We start from the raw sequence: 17,717 nt of genomic DNA, 5'->3' as shown, positions 1-17,717 counted from the left end.
TCAGACACAATACTGTGTACAATTACTGTGCATTAACATCCATGTATCTACTATACTGGAATATTTAAAAACACTATAAATTATTGACATATTCATTAAATTGCAATTCCATTTTATTTATATAGTGAAAAGTTTTAACCTTTGGGTCTTGGAGGGTTGAGCTTGGCCTGCTATGATTGATGTAGGAAGCTCTTTGCCCAACTAATTAACATTCCCAAGACCACCATGTTAATTAATAAGGGGATGCAGATAAGCAAATCATCAGGGATCTTTATTCTCAGCAGGATTATTGAGGTCAAGGATGGCCTTGTCACCTCGTAAAAATCCAACGGGCAAGGGACAGGCCGAAGGGGAGGATAGCAAACTGATGCACACTTCCCAAAAGGTGAAATGCAGAAACCTTCTGTGTTCAAAATGAACTGGCACATGGAAGTAAGCATCATTGAGGACTAAGGTGAACCACTCTCCTGGAGTGATGGTCTTCAGGACATATAGTATCTGGAATCAAGAAGTAAGTGGAATAAAATCCCTTGCTCATTAATCCCGTGTTCTGATTGCACTATTGTGATAGCCCTTTTGTAGCATATTTCCTATGACAAGCCCAGTGTCTTCACAGAGTGTGACAGAAGTCACTTTCTCTGAAAAGGGTGAGATCGATGACGAAACTGCAGCTTGTACCCCCGGGACATTGTTATCAAAACCCACTTATAAGGCCTCTCATCTCTCACTGAGAATGGCAAAACACTGCAATTAATTAGACAAAGTGTGTCTCAGGTGCCCCACTAACTTGATATCTTGTTGCCAACCAAGCAAGTGTTTGCTTAGGCAATCCAGACAAGAATTCCAGCAAGCTGCAGGAGGTCACCTGAAACTTCCACTAACTTACTTATGTCAGTATACTTAAATGTGTTAAATTCTAATACCTGAGAATACCTTAAACCTAGCTGTTCACAGCGTTCTCAGGGAGAGCAATATTGAAAGATATTGAGAGACCTGTAGCTTGCTACTGTCAACAACCTTCTACTGCTTAGAAGTATTTCTTATTTGGCTTTCTCCCACTAGGTTTATATCTGGGACTCTCCACCATTTGACCTTAGAACTGAAGAAGCTCCTTGGATGAGAGGTGAAACGTTTTCAAGTAACTTAAAGAAGTCCAGACGCCTTTCTTTGCAAGCTCCCTTGACTACGATGACCTGGATGACTGAGAACCCTCACAGACATATTTGGCTTTCTGTTTTTCTTCTTTTTTTTCACATATAGTGTACATACAGTGTAATGACTGTGAATGCTTCTATGCTGGTAATGTCAGGGCTTTGTGTGCGGGCAGGCAGAAATGAGGATCCAAATGCAGGACTCGAACACAGAATTGTAACTCAAAACCTCAACTTTATTGCTGGAGAAATTAAAACATGAACTGAACAAGGGTAGTGAACACGAAAATACTGACCACAGTATAAAACACACAGGCATAATCCGATGGTACAACAATGTGGCACTGAGGAAGGGCAAACACAGGGTTAATATGAACAGGGAAGTGATCAGGGAATGGAAAACAGGAGGGAGACACAGCTGGGAGAGATTGGGGCTAACGAGTCAGGGGATCGAAGCTGGACACACTGACATAAGACACAATCCTTCAAAATAAAACAGGAAACAATACACACTAAACTAAGACACGGACTGGACAGAGAGAGACAGACTAGACACTGAACTAAACCAGCAATAAACATGAGAACACAAAACCTATCCCTAAACAAGAATAACTAAAACATAGATTAATAATCACCATCATCATCATCATCATCATCATCATCATCATCATCATCATCATCATCATCATCATAACCAACAAAAGCACCACAAGAGAATAAGAAAACAATCCATAATGCAAAAAACACACCAAAACACAACAACTCAAAATACTGGGTCAAACTGACCCAGAACCGTGACAGGTAAGGAGATGTCATTTCAGGACTTAAACCAGACTCTAAGAAATTGCTGTGTCTAATTTTGCGATGCTGCGAGTAACAAACTGGGTTCAGTTTGGAGGTTGAAGAAGAACTTTCCCTCGCCAGGCCGACAGCCGTCTGTGCCACAGTTTATCTCATCTCAGTTTATCTCATGCAGCGCAGGGCTAAATTTAAAATGATTAAATACTTAAGACAATGTATATTCTTCTATGACAAAAAATATGTGTTCATTTAAGCAAATAAACAGAGCCGTAAGAGATGTTTTTCAAAAATAGTTTTCTTTATTTTTATTTGCTGCTAACAAATCTTTTTAAAAGATTTGTAGCTTTTGTAGTGCTCCCTACTATGTGAACCCCTCACCAGAATGTTGAAGTTTTTTAGTTCAAGCAAATTAAACCCCAACAATCAAATGATCCCCTGTGAGCAAGCACTAGGCACAGTGGAAAGGAAAAACTCCCTTTAAACAGGAAGAAACCTTTGACAGAACCAGGCTCAGGAAGGGGCAGCCATCTGTCGCGACTGGTTGGGGGGTGAGAGGCAAAAAAAAAGAAAAATGAGAGCACAAGTTAGCTAAATGTTGCTCATGTTGTCTAACATGAACAACGTATGATTTTCTGGACTGTGGATGAAAAGCAGTCCATCATTACTAGTCTTTAAAAAGGGACTAATCGATCATCAAGGTAGGAATATGGCTCAAGGAGGCCACAGACAGAGTTAAATAGGCTATCACTGTTAAGCTTTGAAAAGCCCCAGTAAGCTGCAGGTATAATAAGGCCTACTGTGGCAACGCCTAAACCTATTTTAAGTAGGCGTTTGGCACCATGACGCCATGAACCACTAGTCGGAACCACGTCAGGAGATGCTTCTGAGACAGGAGAATCAAGCTCTTCGGGTTGAGGACCAAGATTGTCCTGTGTCGGGACCACATCAGGAGATGGTTCTGAGGCAGGAGAAACAAGCTCCTCAGGTTCAGGAGCAAGATTGTCCTGTGTCGGGACCACATCAGGAGATGGTTCTGAGGCAGGAGAAACAAGCTCCTCAGGTTCAGGAGCAAGATTGTCCTGTGTCTGGACCATATCAGGAGATGGTTCTGAGGCAGGAGAAACAAGCTCCTCGGGTTCAGGAGCAAGATTCTCCTGTGTCGGGACCACATCAGGAGATGGTTCTGAGACAGGAGAAACAAGCTCCTCGGGTTCAGGGGCAAGATTCTCCTGTGTCGGGACCATATCAGGAGATGGTTCTGAGGCAGGAGAAACAAGCTCCTCGGGTTCAGGAGCAAGATTCTCCTGTGTCGGGACCACATCAGGAGATGGTTCTGAGACAGGAGAAACAAGCTCCTCGGGTTCAGGAGCAAAATTCTCCAGCTGCAGAGGTTCACCAGTGATGTTGTGAACAGCAGCTAATATTTCTTCTTCCTCCTCCCGTCTCAGCTCATCCTTAAGATTATTAATTATTTCTCTTTTCATTTTAAGATGTTCATAAAGTTCATCTATGAGAGCTTTGTTATGAACAATCTTGAAATTTTGCTTTTTGACTTTTTCTTCCAGCCAAAATATTTGCAGTGTCAGACTTTCTGTTGTCTTTTCTTGATACTCAAGATTTTGCAAACGTTTCTTGAGATTTGTGTTTGCTGTTTTTAATTTGTCTATCTCAGCAGTAATGCTGCTGTTCTCCTCAAGGAAATATTCTTTTTTTTCATGAAAGTCACGGTGCATCCTCTGAATTGTGCTAACCTGCTCCTGCATTTTAGCCTCCAGAGATTTGACCTGCAACTGCTTTTCATCAAGTGTCTGTCTCACCTGACGCTGAAGAGTACAAATTTCTCTTTTCAGCTCAACTGTGAGTTCTGTCTTCTGAAATACTTTCCTATATTGTTTTTCTATTATCTCTTCTTTTTTTATTATTTCATGGTGAGCTTCTCCCACTTGCTGCTCAAGTCTCTCTAAAGAGTCCTTGAGATCTGTGTTCTGTCTCTTTAGCTCGTTTTTATCACTTTGAATCTGAGACAACTGAGCAGCAATGCTGCTGTTCTGCTCAATGAGAGATTCCGCCTTTTCCAAAAAGTCATGGTGCATTGTCTGAACGTACTTTTCCTGTTCCTGAAGTTTAGCCTCCAGAGATTCCACCTGTGTCTGATTTTCTTTAGCCTGAGCCTTCACGTGTTTAAGCTCATCTCTTGACTGATGGAAATGATCTTTATAATAATTCTTTTTGAGCTTTAGGGTGCTCAACTCCAACTGGAGTTGTTGAATTTTCATTTGAAGCTCCATAGGGTCAGGTATTTCTCTCTCCATCAACCCATACAGTCTTTGTGATTCCTCTCGAATCTCTCCGTCAGACTGTGAATTATTAAATGTTTCGTGTGACATTTCTTTAAACGTTTTAATGCAAAGTGTCACAATAAAAAATGTTTGCTTAATTGTTTAAGTTTAAAAATAGTCCCTTTCTGAAAAGTTTCTGGTTTGCTAAACACAACTCGCCGTTTCTGAAAATGTTCCAAGAAAACTGTGTTTGCAAAGGTGAAGAGGGGGTATTTATAGACTTTTGTGGCTGCGAATATGACGTCAGCGCTCTTTGAGCCTTTGATCCTTTGTTCGCTCACTGGATCACATGACAACTGTGCGTAATTCTGCGCATGCTCAGAGAATACCATTGAGATGCACGGTTTTGTTTTGTTTTGAATTTTTTTTAAATACCCTGAAAACAGTGTTGCCAACTTAGCGATTTTGTCACTATATTTAGGGAGTTTTCAAACCCCCTTAGCGTCGTTTTTTCCCTAAAAAGCGACTAGCTTCTGGTGTTATTGGAGGCTTAATTTATGACGACTTTTGACGTGAAAGCGCTTGTTGCTCTTACTCTCAACAAGCAGCGGGTGCTGCCGTGGGCACCTCGCTCGTGCCAAAGTGCCCACAGGCGGAGGATAGTCCTCCTCCAGCCGCTATCAGGGCAGAGTTCAACCATGGATCCAGTTTTATACTACACCGTCCTCTAGTGTTCAATACAGGTAAATACACGTGGAAGTCAAGCGCTTGATGTTGCATTCATGTACATTATTGCAACAGCAGCTTTTCAGTTATTGTGTACATACATGACAGTTAATGGTACGCAAATATTTATAGATACGACATCAACCACATACATACATATATTTTATCCAGTTTTGGCGTATTTAAATATAATAATTATAATGCTCCTTAATATTATTATGTTCTGACGATCTCTTTCTCCCATCGCAATGCTGTAGATTTTCTTCAGCACTCAAAGGCAACACAGTACCTTGCTGCTGCTTTCACGGTGTCCTCCTCTTGTCGCATATCCAGTTAGCTGATCGTTAGCTTTTGTGCCAGAATGGTTTCAGTGGCGTGTCAGTGTTTGTCCGTTGTTTCTGGCTAAGGATAGCGGGGACTTGGTGGCTTTCATGTTCCGTGCAGCTAATCTAAAAACCATCGGCAAAGCGGGAACTGGCTGGTAGGTGGTGTTTGAAACCGCGGAGACGTAACATATTGTTCACGTCCACTCCACTCTCGTGAATCAGCCGGCTAGAGGCAGAGAAAAGGCTAGCTGCGCTAACAGGCTAGCAGCTAAGCTCTTCTGAATATTTTAGGGTGTGTTTGTTGTTTACTTTTTGGCGGCGCTTGTTTAAACTAAGTATAAGTTAATGCCGTGAGTGTTATTACATGTTAACGCTGTTACGTACCAGCAGTTGGTCAGCTTTTAAATTCTGTAGTTCAGGGTTTGTTTTGGAAGGGCTTGGCTAAGTAGCAAGAAAACGTTAGCCCTCGAAGCTAACAACTTAAAGTGCAAACTAAAGCAAGCGTCGATTTAGAGAACCTTGCAACCCACAATCGCGGGCTGTTAAATGGTATCGCCTGAGATTTGTTAATACTGTTTTTCAGCAGTGCACCCATCGTGTGTTAGCCCTAGCTTTGCTTGCTGGGAAGACATGGACGTTATGTAATGTGAATAATCACCAGGCTATAGTCTCAGATATTTTACAGCTAGCTTACTCCCATGTCCAAAGTTGTCACCGTCAATTGGGCTTATCGACAGCTAGCTGACGTGATAGCATTTCAATTTGCATCTGTTTAGTCAGGAGTCGTCTCTTAAGTTTCCTTGCGGTTTGCCCATCAATAGGAATCTACACATAATGGCTACATTCTTATACTCTATACCAATACACGTGCACACGCGAAATCGTTAGTGCTTGTAAGTGCTTTAGGTATCTGATTGTCCACTCCTGGTGTGAGATAAAATTGTATTTACCCTCCTTTTTGCTTAATCTCAGGCACTTTCGCCGAACGATGGACGAGCTGGTCCATGACCTGGTGTCAGCGCTGGAGGAGAGCTCAGAGCAAGCTGCCCGTGGTGGTTTTGGTGATGGAGGTGACCATGCACTGGCAGTGGGCTGTCTGCTAAAGAGACAGGCTCGGAAGCGGAGGGGTAGGAAACGACGCTCAGACAACCCACATCCACCGTGGGAGACGGGCCACCTCAGTGAGGGTTCAGAGTCCAGTGTGGAGGAACATAAGGTGAGATAGGGTGAATTGAATAGGGACTGTGGACAAGACACATCTGTTTGAAACCCTGTGTCAACAGTGTTACCTAAGACCAGCTGAGCCAGTTTTACTACATTTGAGGATGTAGTTATCTGGCTTGCTGTAGTTGTTTTGAGAAGAGGAGAAAAATGTAACTGGGGGGGGGGGGATCCAAAATATATTAAAATAGTGTGGCGTTTTGGACAATAGCAAACATTTTTATTTGGGTAAAAATGTGTCTGTGTTTCATAAATCTGGCCCCACTGCTGTTGCTTCTGTCTTAGCTGACATACTCGTGTTGATGCAAGTGTCTTAATTTAGCATCAGCATCACAGCCTGGTATTCACCACAGTGTCATTTGTTGCAGGACTACCGTGCCAGTACAGGAGCTGTCTCTGCTGCCAATAGCCATGCCCGTGACAACAGTGACTCAGATGAACAACTTGGCCCCAAACGGCGAATCCCCTACACAGCCGACATGGGGCGAAGTAAACGGCCGCTCTGGCCGGATGACCTGGGTGTCCTGGGCTCAGCAGAGGGGACTCGAAGCCTTAGGCGACGACGTAAGGTCAAACGCATGGCTGTGGACCCACCCATAGATCCAGAACCTCCCACCTCCACTATGCTTGGGCCACCGCCTGTACCCAAAGCCCGTGTTGGTGGCAAGCCACATAGACTGGGTGCAAGTGAGGGAAGAGGTGCCATGGAGTTCTGCGGAGGTGGACTGGTAGAGCCAAGTGGAAACAAAAGCAGAGTAAAAAAGAGGAAACTGGCGACACACCGGCTGGGAGTGGAAGCTGCTGATGAAGGGGTTGTGGTGGAGAGTGAAGACCCCGTCTGTTCTCCAACAGACGGGTCCAAAGACAAGATGGAGCTGGAGGAGCAAAAGGGCTCGGATGAGGAGATGAGTGACAGGTGGTTAGTGTTTTGCCTTTCTTTTTATGCCTCGTAATTCCCGATGTTGTAGCTCCCTCTGTATGTACTACTGTGTGCGATTTTTATGGAGTCTTAGTGTCAGTTTGTGGTACTGCAGGCAAGGGAGTGTTTGGGGCTGGTTGTCTAAAATTAATATCTTTTTTTAAATGTTTTTGAAATGTCTGAAATGTGTTTGGTGCATAGATCACCAAAAAGAAGCGACTATTTAAAGCTAAAATATTGCCAGTTCCAGACTAGTTAGTTCTCATGCATGTTCTTTGATGGCTGCTTTCATTTAGAATGTATTGGGAACTTATTTTATTGAATGAAAAATAGTTGAAAAAAAGAAGAAAAAAATCTAAATGGAAACTTGCTAACTACCATCTAGCGTTTCCCTACTCGTTGTAGGGCTAGTAAGGTTATTGTTGTGGCTTTGATGGTAATGAACTGTCTGGAGTCTCTCATCCTGGGGCTAGACAGGCTTTTTCCATCATGAACTGCAGCTGGCAGAGGTAGTCCTTATTCTACTCTTGAGATCATTTGTGAGCTGAAGGGGGACTTGAACAAAAATTGCCACCAGGTGGATAGCTGTGCTGAGCTCATCAAGGCTGCAGAGCAGAGGAAAGATTAAGGTTGCCAGCAGTAGTTCAACATGGGGGAGTTTACGTTACTGTTGTGTTTTATATTATCACAAAGTGTCTAAGGTATTATTTATTAGCATTAATGTTATTTGCAAATGCATGGGATATATGTGGATTTGTGATATAGTTATGCAGTGGAGAAACACTTGGTTGAATTTCCTTTTCTACCATTTTTTCCTCAGTGAGACCAGCAGTGTGAGTAACAGCAGTGATGGAGGCCTCTATACAAATGATGAGGGGAGGCAAGGTATGTACTGAGATGTGTACTGAGGTATGTGTCAAAAACTGTCTGGCATGTTGCATAGAAGTGCACACAGAAGTGAGGATTTTGTGAAAGGGTAAGGGTCCGCATCTGCACACAGTGGTTGTGTTGGGTTGTGTTTTGTAGGAAGTGCATGCAATCTAATTTTAGGGTATTTTCACACCTATAGCTCGCATACCCTGGTCCAAGTCAGTTGATGAGTTTGTACTTGTAACTTGTAGCTTTTTCCTGTGGTTTGGTTTCTATTGACGCAGAAAAAAAAGTCAAAGTGAACCAAAATGGGTCAGTACAAACCACATAAGAACATTTAGTCCACTTATTTTGTCTGGAGCTCGAGCAAAAAAACTAAGTACAGGAAGATGAAGGTGCTGTGTTCTGGCTGAGTGTCCAACATGGGGAATTTACATAAATTTTACAGCTAGTTGCTAACACGCACTGACTATTTGTACTGTTTGTGAATAACTATGGTACTCTGCCGCACCCCAGAATGCAAAGCACTCCTGGCTATGTGAAGATGTTTAGTTCAGACTTGCAGCATGCACCTGGTAGTTGACTCAGATTGCATTCACACACCATTTGGAATCGGACTTAGACCACCTCCTCTAAAAGCGTTTGGTGTGGTTGTTTGCTCTGTACCTGAGTGCGATTACCCTGTTAACACCTGCACAAGTGAACTGGACTGAGGGGGGAAATGAACCAGAGTACAGTTTAAACAGCAAAAAACAGCGCAGGTGTAAAAACAACATAAAAGCACTTCTCTCAAACATCTTGCTAGCTTTTAGAAACTGTGTTCTCCTCTTTTGTCGTTATTGATTATTGATCCTTCCCAGTTATTTCTAAATATGGTGAAATTGCTTTTTATTTCATTTTGTATATGAGTTTAAGCAGCTTTTCTGTGAGGTCCCATTTTTCATACTCCTTCTTTTAGGTGACGATGAGCAGAGTGACTGGTTCTACGAGGGTGAGCCGGGCTCCGGTCCGGGGCCCGGGGGTGCTTGTGGGATAGCAGGAGTTGTTCCCTGGTGGGAGAGGGAGACTGGGTCAGAGGAGCTGGATCTAGCCGACCCTGTCTTTAACAGCATTCTCACTGGATCCTTCCCACTCATGAGCCCTGGGGCACAGAGAGGTAGGCTTCTGGTGCTTGCTTTCACAGTCACATTTGAATCACTTAGAAACTTGGACACAATGGCAATTATTTTTCTCCCCCTCCCTTTTTTGGTCAACCATCCAAAGCAATGGTGGCTCTAAAGAGGGGTGAAGAACAGACTGTAGGTTTGTATGTAAAAGAATGTAAGGAGTCATTAGCTCGTTTAAAGATGCCCAGATTTGCACTGGGAGAAAGAAGCATGTACTGAATTTCTCTGAGCTGGATTAGAACTGGGATATGCTGCTCCATTGAGAAAAGGATGTGAAGATGATGCTCCTAGGCAAGAGGATGGGCAAAGAGGAGTTTTATGAATGTGGTTGGTTTGACAGAGAGAGGACGGGGACTAGGTCGAAACCAACGATCTCCTGTGGTGCCCCCTAGCTGGAGCAGATGGAAGGAGTAGCTTTCTAACATATAATGTAATATAATATCTAGTATGAGGGGCAAAGTGAAGATACTGTAGTGAAAAGTTGTTGCAGTCTCACTAAAGACCACTAGGAGGCAAACGGTTCACACTGACATATCAGCATTACAGCAATAAACTGATGTGTGGAATAAGAGAGTATCTCTGAAGAAAGGCTTTGTTTGCAGTGTTCAGCACCAAAAAGAACATTTTTCAGACTTGTGCTGCATGAAGCTTTCTTTCGAGTGTCCTCCAGTTTTGGTAATGACAGTACCTTTAATCTAGCTTCCCCCCCCTTCACACCTTGTTAGTCGTGACATATCATCTCCTACCTATTTTCCAACCAACGTGGTGCTGGCCTCACTCTGGGTGTTCAGCTGAAACCTTCACATCAGTGCCCAAAAGCTGGAGCCCACATCACACAGCATAGTTGCTGGACGTAAAGCTGGAGCAACTTTGCAGATTTGTTAGACCACAGGTTTATGCCACAGCCACCCTACATTAAAGGTACTGTCATTACCAAAACCATTTTTTATGTTTCTGCAATGGATTATCCACCAGTATGTGCAAGCTGTTTAATCAAAATGATTGTTAAAATATAATTGTTGTTCTTAGCCATGATTTTTCAAATGTATTGTTTTACAAAAAACATAGAAAAAATATTAAAGTTGCTTATTTTTGATTAAGATGCCAAATTAATTCACTTGAATTCCTAAACAGAAAAATGAGTGAATTCAGTTTGAAATCCATCGATCCTTTTCAAAATGGTAAATCGTTGAGAACTCAATGAAAAGAAAAGAGTCTGCATTAAAGCACTTCTTGATGCTGGGTATGCTTTGAGACAACATTGGGCAAGACTTAAAGTGTTCTCACAGTGTGGTCATGTATGCTGTGGACTAATCAATTGCTGAGACTGATGCTTGGAAAATGTGCAGAGGAAGAGGCAGAAAACAGCTGTGCAGTGCTTCAAAGTTTTAAGTACTAAAGGCAGAAAGAAAATCACTACTGATATAAAGGTCTTCAGGATGACAATAAGCAGAGGGCTGAAAAAACGAGGCTTAAAGAGAAGGCTAGCTGCTAAGAAGCCATTGTTGAGACATCCAGGAGCACAAACACTGGACTGCAGATGCCTGGAATAAGGTACTGTGGCTGTAAAAGTTAAAGTTTAAACTCTTTGGTCAGCATTGTTGTGTTTATGCCCAAGAAAAGCTCCAGAATGTTTCAATGCTAGATGAAATGCACCTACGGTGGTGATTCCAGTATGCTTCCATTTCTGTGAAAGCTCCGAAGGAGGCCATAAAAATGAAGCGTTTTGGTAATTATGTGTGAATTAGCACTATTTAATTGTCAGGTGGTCTAATAAATTTGTTGAATTCCATACATCATACTAAGATTACCTCAGCTTCCAGTGGATAATGCTCTGTTTACAAACCTGTTGAAATATAAGCTGGGATTTCAAAAGATGTATCAGTGTTTTGTTACCTTGAAATGTTCCTGACCCAACCGATTGAGTGATTTCACTGATCTTATCGTAAGGTTAAATAATGATGAACCTGCGCTGGTGTTTGTCAGGTTTCCAGGCCCGGTTGAGCCGCCTTCATGGCAACCATCAGGTACCTGAGGCAGGGCTGCAGGGAACCTCCAGTCAGGGCTTCAGCGAAAGATTGAGCAGACAAACTCAGGACACCCACGAGTGAGTTCTTTCTGCATGATCACTTTTTCCATTTTATGAAAGATGCTATTTAAATAAGTAACCTTGGTGTTGAAGAATTAATAAAAGTAACTTAAAAACCTGCAGGATATGATAAATTTTATACTGACATCATAAAAGCATTTTATTTGACAACAGAGAAGCATGATGAGACCTCATTCAGCTTTTGCCTGTGTGTTAGCTAATGTGAGAAAGATCTTGATAATCCTGTTTTCTTTGGGAGATCTGCACTAGTTTCTGTGGTTGACGAGAAGCAATAGTTTCTGTGTAATGATACCATAATATCTCCGACAGGCCGTGGTTCAGCTCAGGCTCAAGGAGAGAACACGGACAGGTAAGCTGTCTCTCTCTCTCTTTCTTTTTTTCCCCCTTTTATTCCTTTTATTGTGGAATAAAAGGGTTTGAATCCACTCAGAGGCCATTCACTGTCCTTCCTTCACCTGTGCTCTCTCCCCAGCTTTCCTATCCTCTCTACACCCACCTAAAAAAGGCAAAAAAAAAAAAAAAAAGCCTCCAAAATGACTTTAAAATGCAGAATACAAAGTTCATTCCAGGGGTAACTCGCTCTTTTGTGTCTCCCTCATTGCCCCTTCAGTTGCACTGGGACCCACTCTCAGACAGAGGGCATCGGAGGACCTGCTCAGTAAAAACAGCAAGCAGGTGAGAACAGTTTGACTTCGTTGGGTTTTTTGTTTGTTTGTTTTTGTTTTTGTTAAGGGATGAGAACTTTTCTTGTTATTTAAGATCAAATGGGTGCTATCATATTTTTGCGTGTCTTGACTGGTTTTACAGACAGACCAGCGGACACCTCGGCTCGCTCTGCACAGGGGATATCAAGCGGAGGCGCAAAGCAGCCCCCCTTGGTTCCACTGCACCTTCAGGTATTGAACACCTAGCTTCACCTAGCACACCATCTGGCACTTTATACCAACTGCTCCTTTTATTGTATTTTTGGCTCTCTTCTGTTCTCCTCTCCCCCTCCCCCTCCCCCTCCTCCTCGTTGAGCTCAATGTGTCCAAGCTTTCCTTCACACCTTCTGCTGTACAGACTGGGATGAAGTGTGCGCTTTAGCTGCATATTTTTGAGAAAGCGGATCTTTCTCCCTTCATATCCTCCCTCCTGCACAACCTTCTCTCATTAATAAAGCCCTTTCCTTCCTAAGCTTTGCTGGACAAGAGTCAGCTGGCTAAATCACGCTGCCACAGCAGAGATACTGGATTAGCCGTTAGGCCCTCCACTCATCCCCTCCACCTCCTCCAAAAAAAAACTACTCCTCTTACCTCTGGGCCAGTTTATCCTTTTGGAGGAGGAAGGACGAGTTAATGCTAATGTTGGCCCTGTAATGTATTTAGTTTGGAGCTTTATCTTGTTTTTGATTGTAATTTATACCTAAACGCTGACATTGTATCCACATTAGTGTACTGAAGTGTTTTATGAGATTAAGTTGGCTGTCACTTGTGGGTTAAAGAGTCATGCATGCTTTGGCTCAGGTGCAGGCTTCTTTAATTTATGCCCAGGCCCAACAGAAAGGTAAGCATTTGTGTTTAAAAACAGAAGAAATGGAGCACACATTAAAGAAATTGGGCAGACAAAAAAAGTGTAACCAAAGATTAATTTCAACTTTATGAGGTCCTTATTTAAGGTGGCTGCTTAAAAACTTGGATAAAATCAGTTAAATAGGGCGGCAACACCCAGCAAGCACATGGAAAACATTACCACTGTCTGCTGGGCTGCCAAAGTATCATTGTGGCATATTCAGTGTTGCATTGTGTACATATCTGACACTCACTTGGCGCATATTTGTACTCTGAGGCCAAATGTCCTTCCTGGCGTGCTCGAACCCTCAGACGGTCGCGTCTGGAAATGAGCTTGCAGCTTTACTCTGCCCTGCATACAAATGAAAGGAGGATTAAAAAGGGTAATAGGTTGCACTCTGTGACTGGACTGGGAACTTACAGGAAGAGGGAGGACAAAATGATCAGTGTCTGAGACAGACACGGATGATCTTCCCTTCACTGCTTGCATTTGTTACACCATTGAAAATGTGGCCAAGTCAATTACATGGTTACGTTTATACTAAAGCTGAACCACCAGATAGACAGAACGTCAGATCTGTAAATAAGAAAGAGGATTTTAATGTTTTAGGGTTAATGTATTGTAAATCCAAAAAATACTGCTAGTAACTTTTTTTTTCACTTCTAATTTCTTTAAAAGTGACTAAAAAGCATAAAATGTTTTGCCACATATTAAATGTATAATGTTAAAAAAAAGGTTGGCGAGTGGTTGCTGGTTGTAAGTAGGTTGACAGTAGGTAAAAAGACCTATATGGTGCTGCACTGTAAACCTTCTTGCAATTGCTTTGTTCGCAAGCAGGCCGCCACTAGTTTGCATGCTTGTCTGCAAATTACTTGCCGAGCGCATTCTTTACTTTAACTTTGAAGCGAGACAGTCTTGCACTCTTGCAGACAGTGTGTTGCAACCAAAGCAAATACAAGATGGTTTTTGGTGCAGCACCTTATTTGCAACCGATTTCCCCTGGCTACAGCCGACAGCCACAAACTGGTTGAGATGTACAAATTTTTCACTGAGCGATCTCTAAGCTTGTGTGATTAAAACATAACAGATCTAATATTGGACCTAATTGTTTTGCACATATCAACTTCAAAAAGCTTCAAAACAGCTGTTTTGCCTCAATATTCCAACCACTGGATACATTTCAGATGTTTTGTCCTCGATTTATATGACTAAAAAAAAAAGCTAGCAGTTTGATAGTACTATGACAAACTAGTTATTTAACATTTTTCTGGTGCCAATTTATTCCTGTGTAGTTCAAGGAATTTCATGTATTCAGTGCATGTATTCCTTGACTCTGATGTATCTTGTCATCGTTTTATAAACCAGTTATTTATTTTTAAGATTAAGGTTAGAGGTCAAGTTTCCTATGATAACAAAGATGTCACCTACATTCATACCATATGCACATCTACCAGAAGACTGAGAGGGTATCACTGGCAGCCACCAGTACTTTTTCCCCTTCTAGTACAGTCCCAGCTAAATGGACTGAAATTTATATAAATAGCCGTTCTTTACTCTGACTTAGTACTCGAAGCACTCCTTACACTGTGAACTCCATTCACAGACATAGCAATAGTAATACATAGCAATAAGGCACTAAGGACAAAAGGCAGGTCTACCTTACTTTATTTGGGGGAGGAAAAAATTTGTTGCTTGTTGATGGCTACGGTCTACAGATGAGAGAAAGTAATCAGAAGAGTTTATGTACCACTTACCTGTGATTGAATTTCCTGTTATGTTGTTTACTATAATGCTATATGCTATAACTGTCTCTAGCTTTGTGTTTAAACTGTTTGTGGGGCACGTCAAACTAACTTTATTATTTACTCATTTCACGCGTACATTGTCTGAGCTGCTTTGAAGATCTCCTTTATAGCTGACACTTGTACGTAGTGTTTAACATGGTATGAGTGAGGATGCGTAGACAGAAATTATTAGCTTTCTTTAATCAGTGAACTTTGTTTTCAGGAGTGGTCGGGGAGAACGCACCTCCGATCCCTGAGACCAACATGGGGAACCGCATGCTGCAAACCATGGGTTGGAGTCCAGGGATGGGCCTGGGTCCTGAGGGAAGAGGCATTACCGAGCCCATCCGGGCCACCCAGAGACCTAAAGGCACGGGTTTGGGTTTCAGCTGAACACCCAGAGTGAGGCCAGGATAATATACCCCACCAAGGAGGGACGAGATGAAATTCTCCTCAGGGTTATCTAAAAACACACACACAAAGGTCTGGAATAATCCAGGCGCACGAACAACAAGAGAAGGACGCTGCTCATCATAGCAAACGACCTGAGATGAAACAAAAATTAAACTTTCCCATGTTGGGGAAACTGCAAGAAGACTGAGATCTCTGCACAGACTCCTTAACATGTGAAAGTAAAGGACGGAAAGTGATCCACAGACAAGAATGGCAAATGCGTCTTCTTGAGAAACTCCATGTTGGAGAAAGTGATGTGATGTGATGTCTCATCCGTTACCTCAGATGCCAGTGTTACTGGTCAGAGAACTGGGGTGCTGTTGACTACATACAAATAAGTATTGCTTCAGGTCGCCAGTGACGACAGCAATGGTTCTTCAGTCGGCTGTGTTGGTTAGTGAATCAATGATAGGGTTTTTGTCTGATGTTGCACAATGATTTTAAAATCAATTGTTTGAGAAGGCTATACCTCAAGATTATTCTTATTTTTTTTTAATTGTAATGAATTTAGGGTACGCTTTATTGATGTAAGTTTGGATATCTGGATGTTTTTCCTCGCCCAATTCCTTTTTTTTTTTTTTCTTAATTGTTGATTTAATTGGAGAAATCTTGTCATGAGAATGTTTTTAATCTCTCTCCCAAAAAAAAAGAAAAAGGCTGAAAATCCAAGTTACAAATTTCTCTTCATTTAGCACCAGTATGCACAGATTTGCACACGAAGCCCGAAAGTTTCACCACACCCTGCTTTTCGTTTCATTGAACGTAATTTAAGGTTTTTAAACAGTGTTGCTGCAAACGTAGCCAAGAGTAAGCACGCTCTGTGACTTTACACAGTCACACGGTATGATATGAGCATTTTGGCGTTTCAGTGCACACTCTTGAAGGAAGGAACCTGTGTTTAACCGGTGCTTTCCGCTTAATTTGCTTGATTAGACCTTTTCGCAGGATTGTGGGGAAGTGCGGGCTGGCTAACATCTAATCAGACACCTGCGGCACAACACAGGAAGTCAGACGCATTTATTAAAATAAGTTGGCTGCTTACCTAATTGTATTATTTACTATGCAGCTGTTGGGTAATTTAACCCCATTAGCATATTGGCCAGACACAGCGGATTGTTGTGGATATATAGCTAAAGTAAATTTAAGTGCAGCTGAGAGATCAAGGGGCCAGAAAAAAAATAGAAAGATGTTGATTAGAAATGGTGCAGGATATTTAAAGTGTAGCAGTATTTCCTCTGAACAGCTTTTAACCTTAGGACCTAACTTACCTCATTAAACTCGTGACAGTTTAAAGACATGTGAGTGGAGCTCTGATGTGGAAGAAAAGGGTATACAGTAGAAATTTAGCCTCTGTAAACCAAAACTGTTAAATCTGAAACTAAGCAAAAAAGACTAACGCATTAATTGTTTATTAATTTGATTTTAGATTGTCTTTTTTTTGTAAGAAGGCTCAAAGGTAACCTTCCTGATGATTATAATTTGTTAAAAAATCTCTACATTTTTACTGCAGCCCCAGGTAGAGGATGGATTTTGAAGAAAGGGGGGAAAAAAGCCTGATTACTTAGGTTAAGGTGACTCAGCATTTTTATGAGCACTACATTTCTTTGACCTAAAGTTCTTGGGTTACTTTTGCAGTATGTTTTGGTCATTATACATCCGTACAGTGAAGCGCTGTCCAATCAGCTTTGCAGCATTTGGCTGAATCTGCACAGAGACTATTGCTCTGTACACTTCACAGTTCATCCTGCTGCTTCGGTGAGCAGCCACATCATCATCACTACAGCACGTTACTCCAAGTAACCAGGCTCTTCTGGAACCATACATGCTCATGCTTTAACACTGTGGTTATGTTGTAGATAATGGGCCTTTCCTATCTTCTCCATAAATCAACTGTTTCCACTAGGAACATCTATGTTTTTTGTTTGTTTAAAAAAAAATTTAATAGTTTAAATGTCTAATCTGGGCTTCTTGTTCTGAAGGGGTTGGTTTGCACATTGTCGTAAACCCCATGTATTTCCCTTCATGAAGGCGTCTCTTGATTGTAGACTTTGACAATGATATACCTACCTCCTGGAGAGTGTTCCTGTCTTGGATTATTGTGAAAAGGTTTTTCTTTGTCAAGGAAAAGGAATTCTGCGATTGTCAAATTTTCTCTTCTGTTGTTTTTCAGGCCTTTTTCTCTTGACCAGCGCCTTCCTTACACCAAAATGTACCAAATTGCTGATTTTCTTTGGGTTTTTTTGCCTATAGAACTTTGACTGGTTTTGTGTTTCTTCTTTTTTCGGCCTGATGATGGGCTCTTTTTAATTGCATAGTATTATGTAGATTAGTGGTTTAATAAAGCAGCAGTTTATGCAGCA

The 17,717-nt window shown here is 41.8% G+C and overlaps 3 protein-coding genes across 6 annotated transcripts in view; 1 reads left to right on the top strand and 2 right to left on the bottom strand.

Moving 5' to 3' along the window:
• The window catches only part of lpin1b (lipin 1b), a 25,180-nt gene extending 19,514 nt beyond the window's left edge, over positions 1–5,666 (bottom strand). Inside the window, exon 1 of the mRNA XM_086263770.1 lies at positions 5,247–5,666. The gene's annotated coding sequence lies outside the window, so the exon portion shown is untranslated. The remainder of the gene's footprint in view (positions 1–5,246) is intronic.
• On the bottom strand, positions 2,232–4,867 carry LOC147312439 (uncharacterized). Its single transcript, XM_086263771.1, has one exon. It carries the CDS (start codon positions 4,337–4,339, stop codon positions 2,624–2,626), a length of 1,716 nt encoding a protein of 571 aa, XP_086119897.1. The 5' UTR covers positions 4,340–4,867; the 3' UTR covers positions 2,232–2,623.
• gpatch2 (G patch domain containing 2) lies at positions 4,653–17,717 on the top strand. Of its 4 annotated transcripts, none has more exons than XM_086263775.1 (10): positions 4,653–4,974; positions 6,256–6,499; positions 6,873–7,423; positions 8,244–8,308; positions 9,252–9,449; positions 11,446–11,566; positions 11,879–11,918; positions 12,180–12,244; positions 12,377–12,465; positions 15,128–17,717. In XM_086263775.1, the coding sequence occupies exons 2-10, from the start codon at positions 6,272–6,274 to the stop codon at positions 15,295–15,297; spliced, it is 1,527 nt and encodes a 508-aa protein (XP_086119901.1). In that variant the 5' UTR covers positions 4,653–4,974; positions 6,256–6,271; the 3' UTR covers positions 15,298–17,717. The 4 variants fall into 4 exon arrangements, with proteins under 4 accessions (XP_086119901.1, XP_086119899.1, XP_086119900.1 ...); XM_086263773.1 differs by lacking the exon at positions 4,653–4,974 and adding an exon at positions 5,228–5,438; XM_086263774.1 differs by lacking the exon at positions 4,653–4,974 and adding an exon at positions 5,230–5,438 and having other exon boundaries at positions 6,873–7,420.

This window comes from Aulonocara sp. 'chitande type north' Nkhata Bay, linkage group LG15 (assembly GCF_057382095.1).
Source record: "Aulonocara sp. 'chitande type north' Nkhata Bay isolate Kocher_YH1m ecotype deep benthic linkage group LG15, A_spYH_male_GT1.1, whole genome shotgun sequence".
Taxonomy (NCBI): domain Eukaryota; kingdom Metazoa; phylum Chordata; class Actinopteri; order Cichliformes; family Cichlidae; genus Aulonocara; species Aulonocara sp. 'chitande type north' Nkhata Bay.
The sequence above is the reverse complement of the archived record's forward strand: the minus strand, read 5'-3'. Positions and strand labels throughout refer to the sequence as shown.

Excerpts from the sequence above, each read along its gene's own strand:
- gpatch2 (XM_086263773.1), top strand. The coding sequence starts at position 5,389 with ATGTTCCGTGCAGCTAATCTAAAAACCATCGGCAAAGCGGGAACTGGC. Across the intron at positions 6,500-6,872 it reads CCAGTGTGGAGGAACATAAG|GACTACCGTGCCAGTACAGG; the intron begins GTGAGATAGGGT and ends CATTTGTTGCAG. Across the intron at positions 11,567-11,878 it reads CAAACTCAGGACACCCACGA|GCCGTGGTTCAGCTCAGGCT; the intron begins GTGAGTTCTTTC and ends TATCTCCGACAG.
- LOC147312439 (XM_086263771.1), bottom strand. The coding sequence starts at position 4,339 with ATGTCACACGAAACATTTAATAATTCACAGTCTGACGGAGAGATTCGA.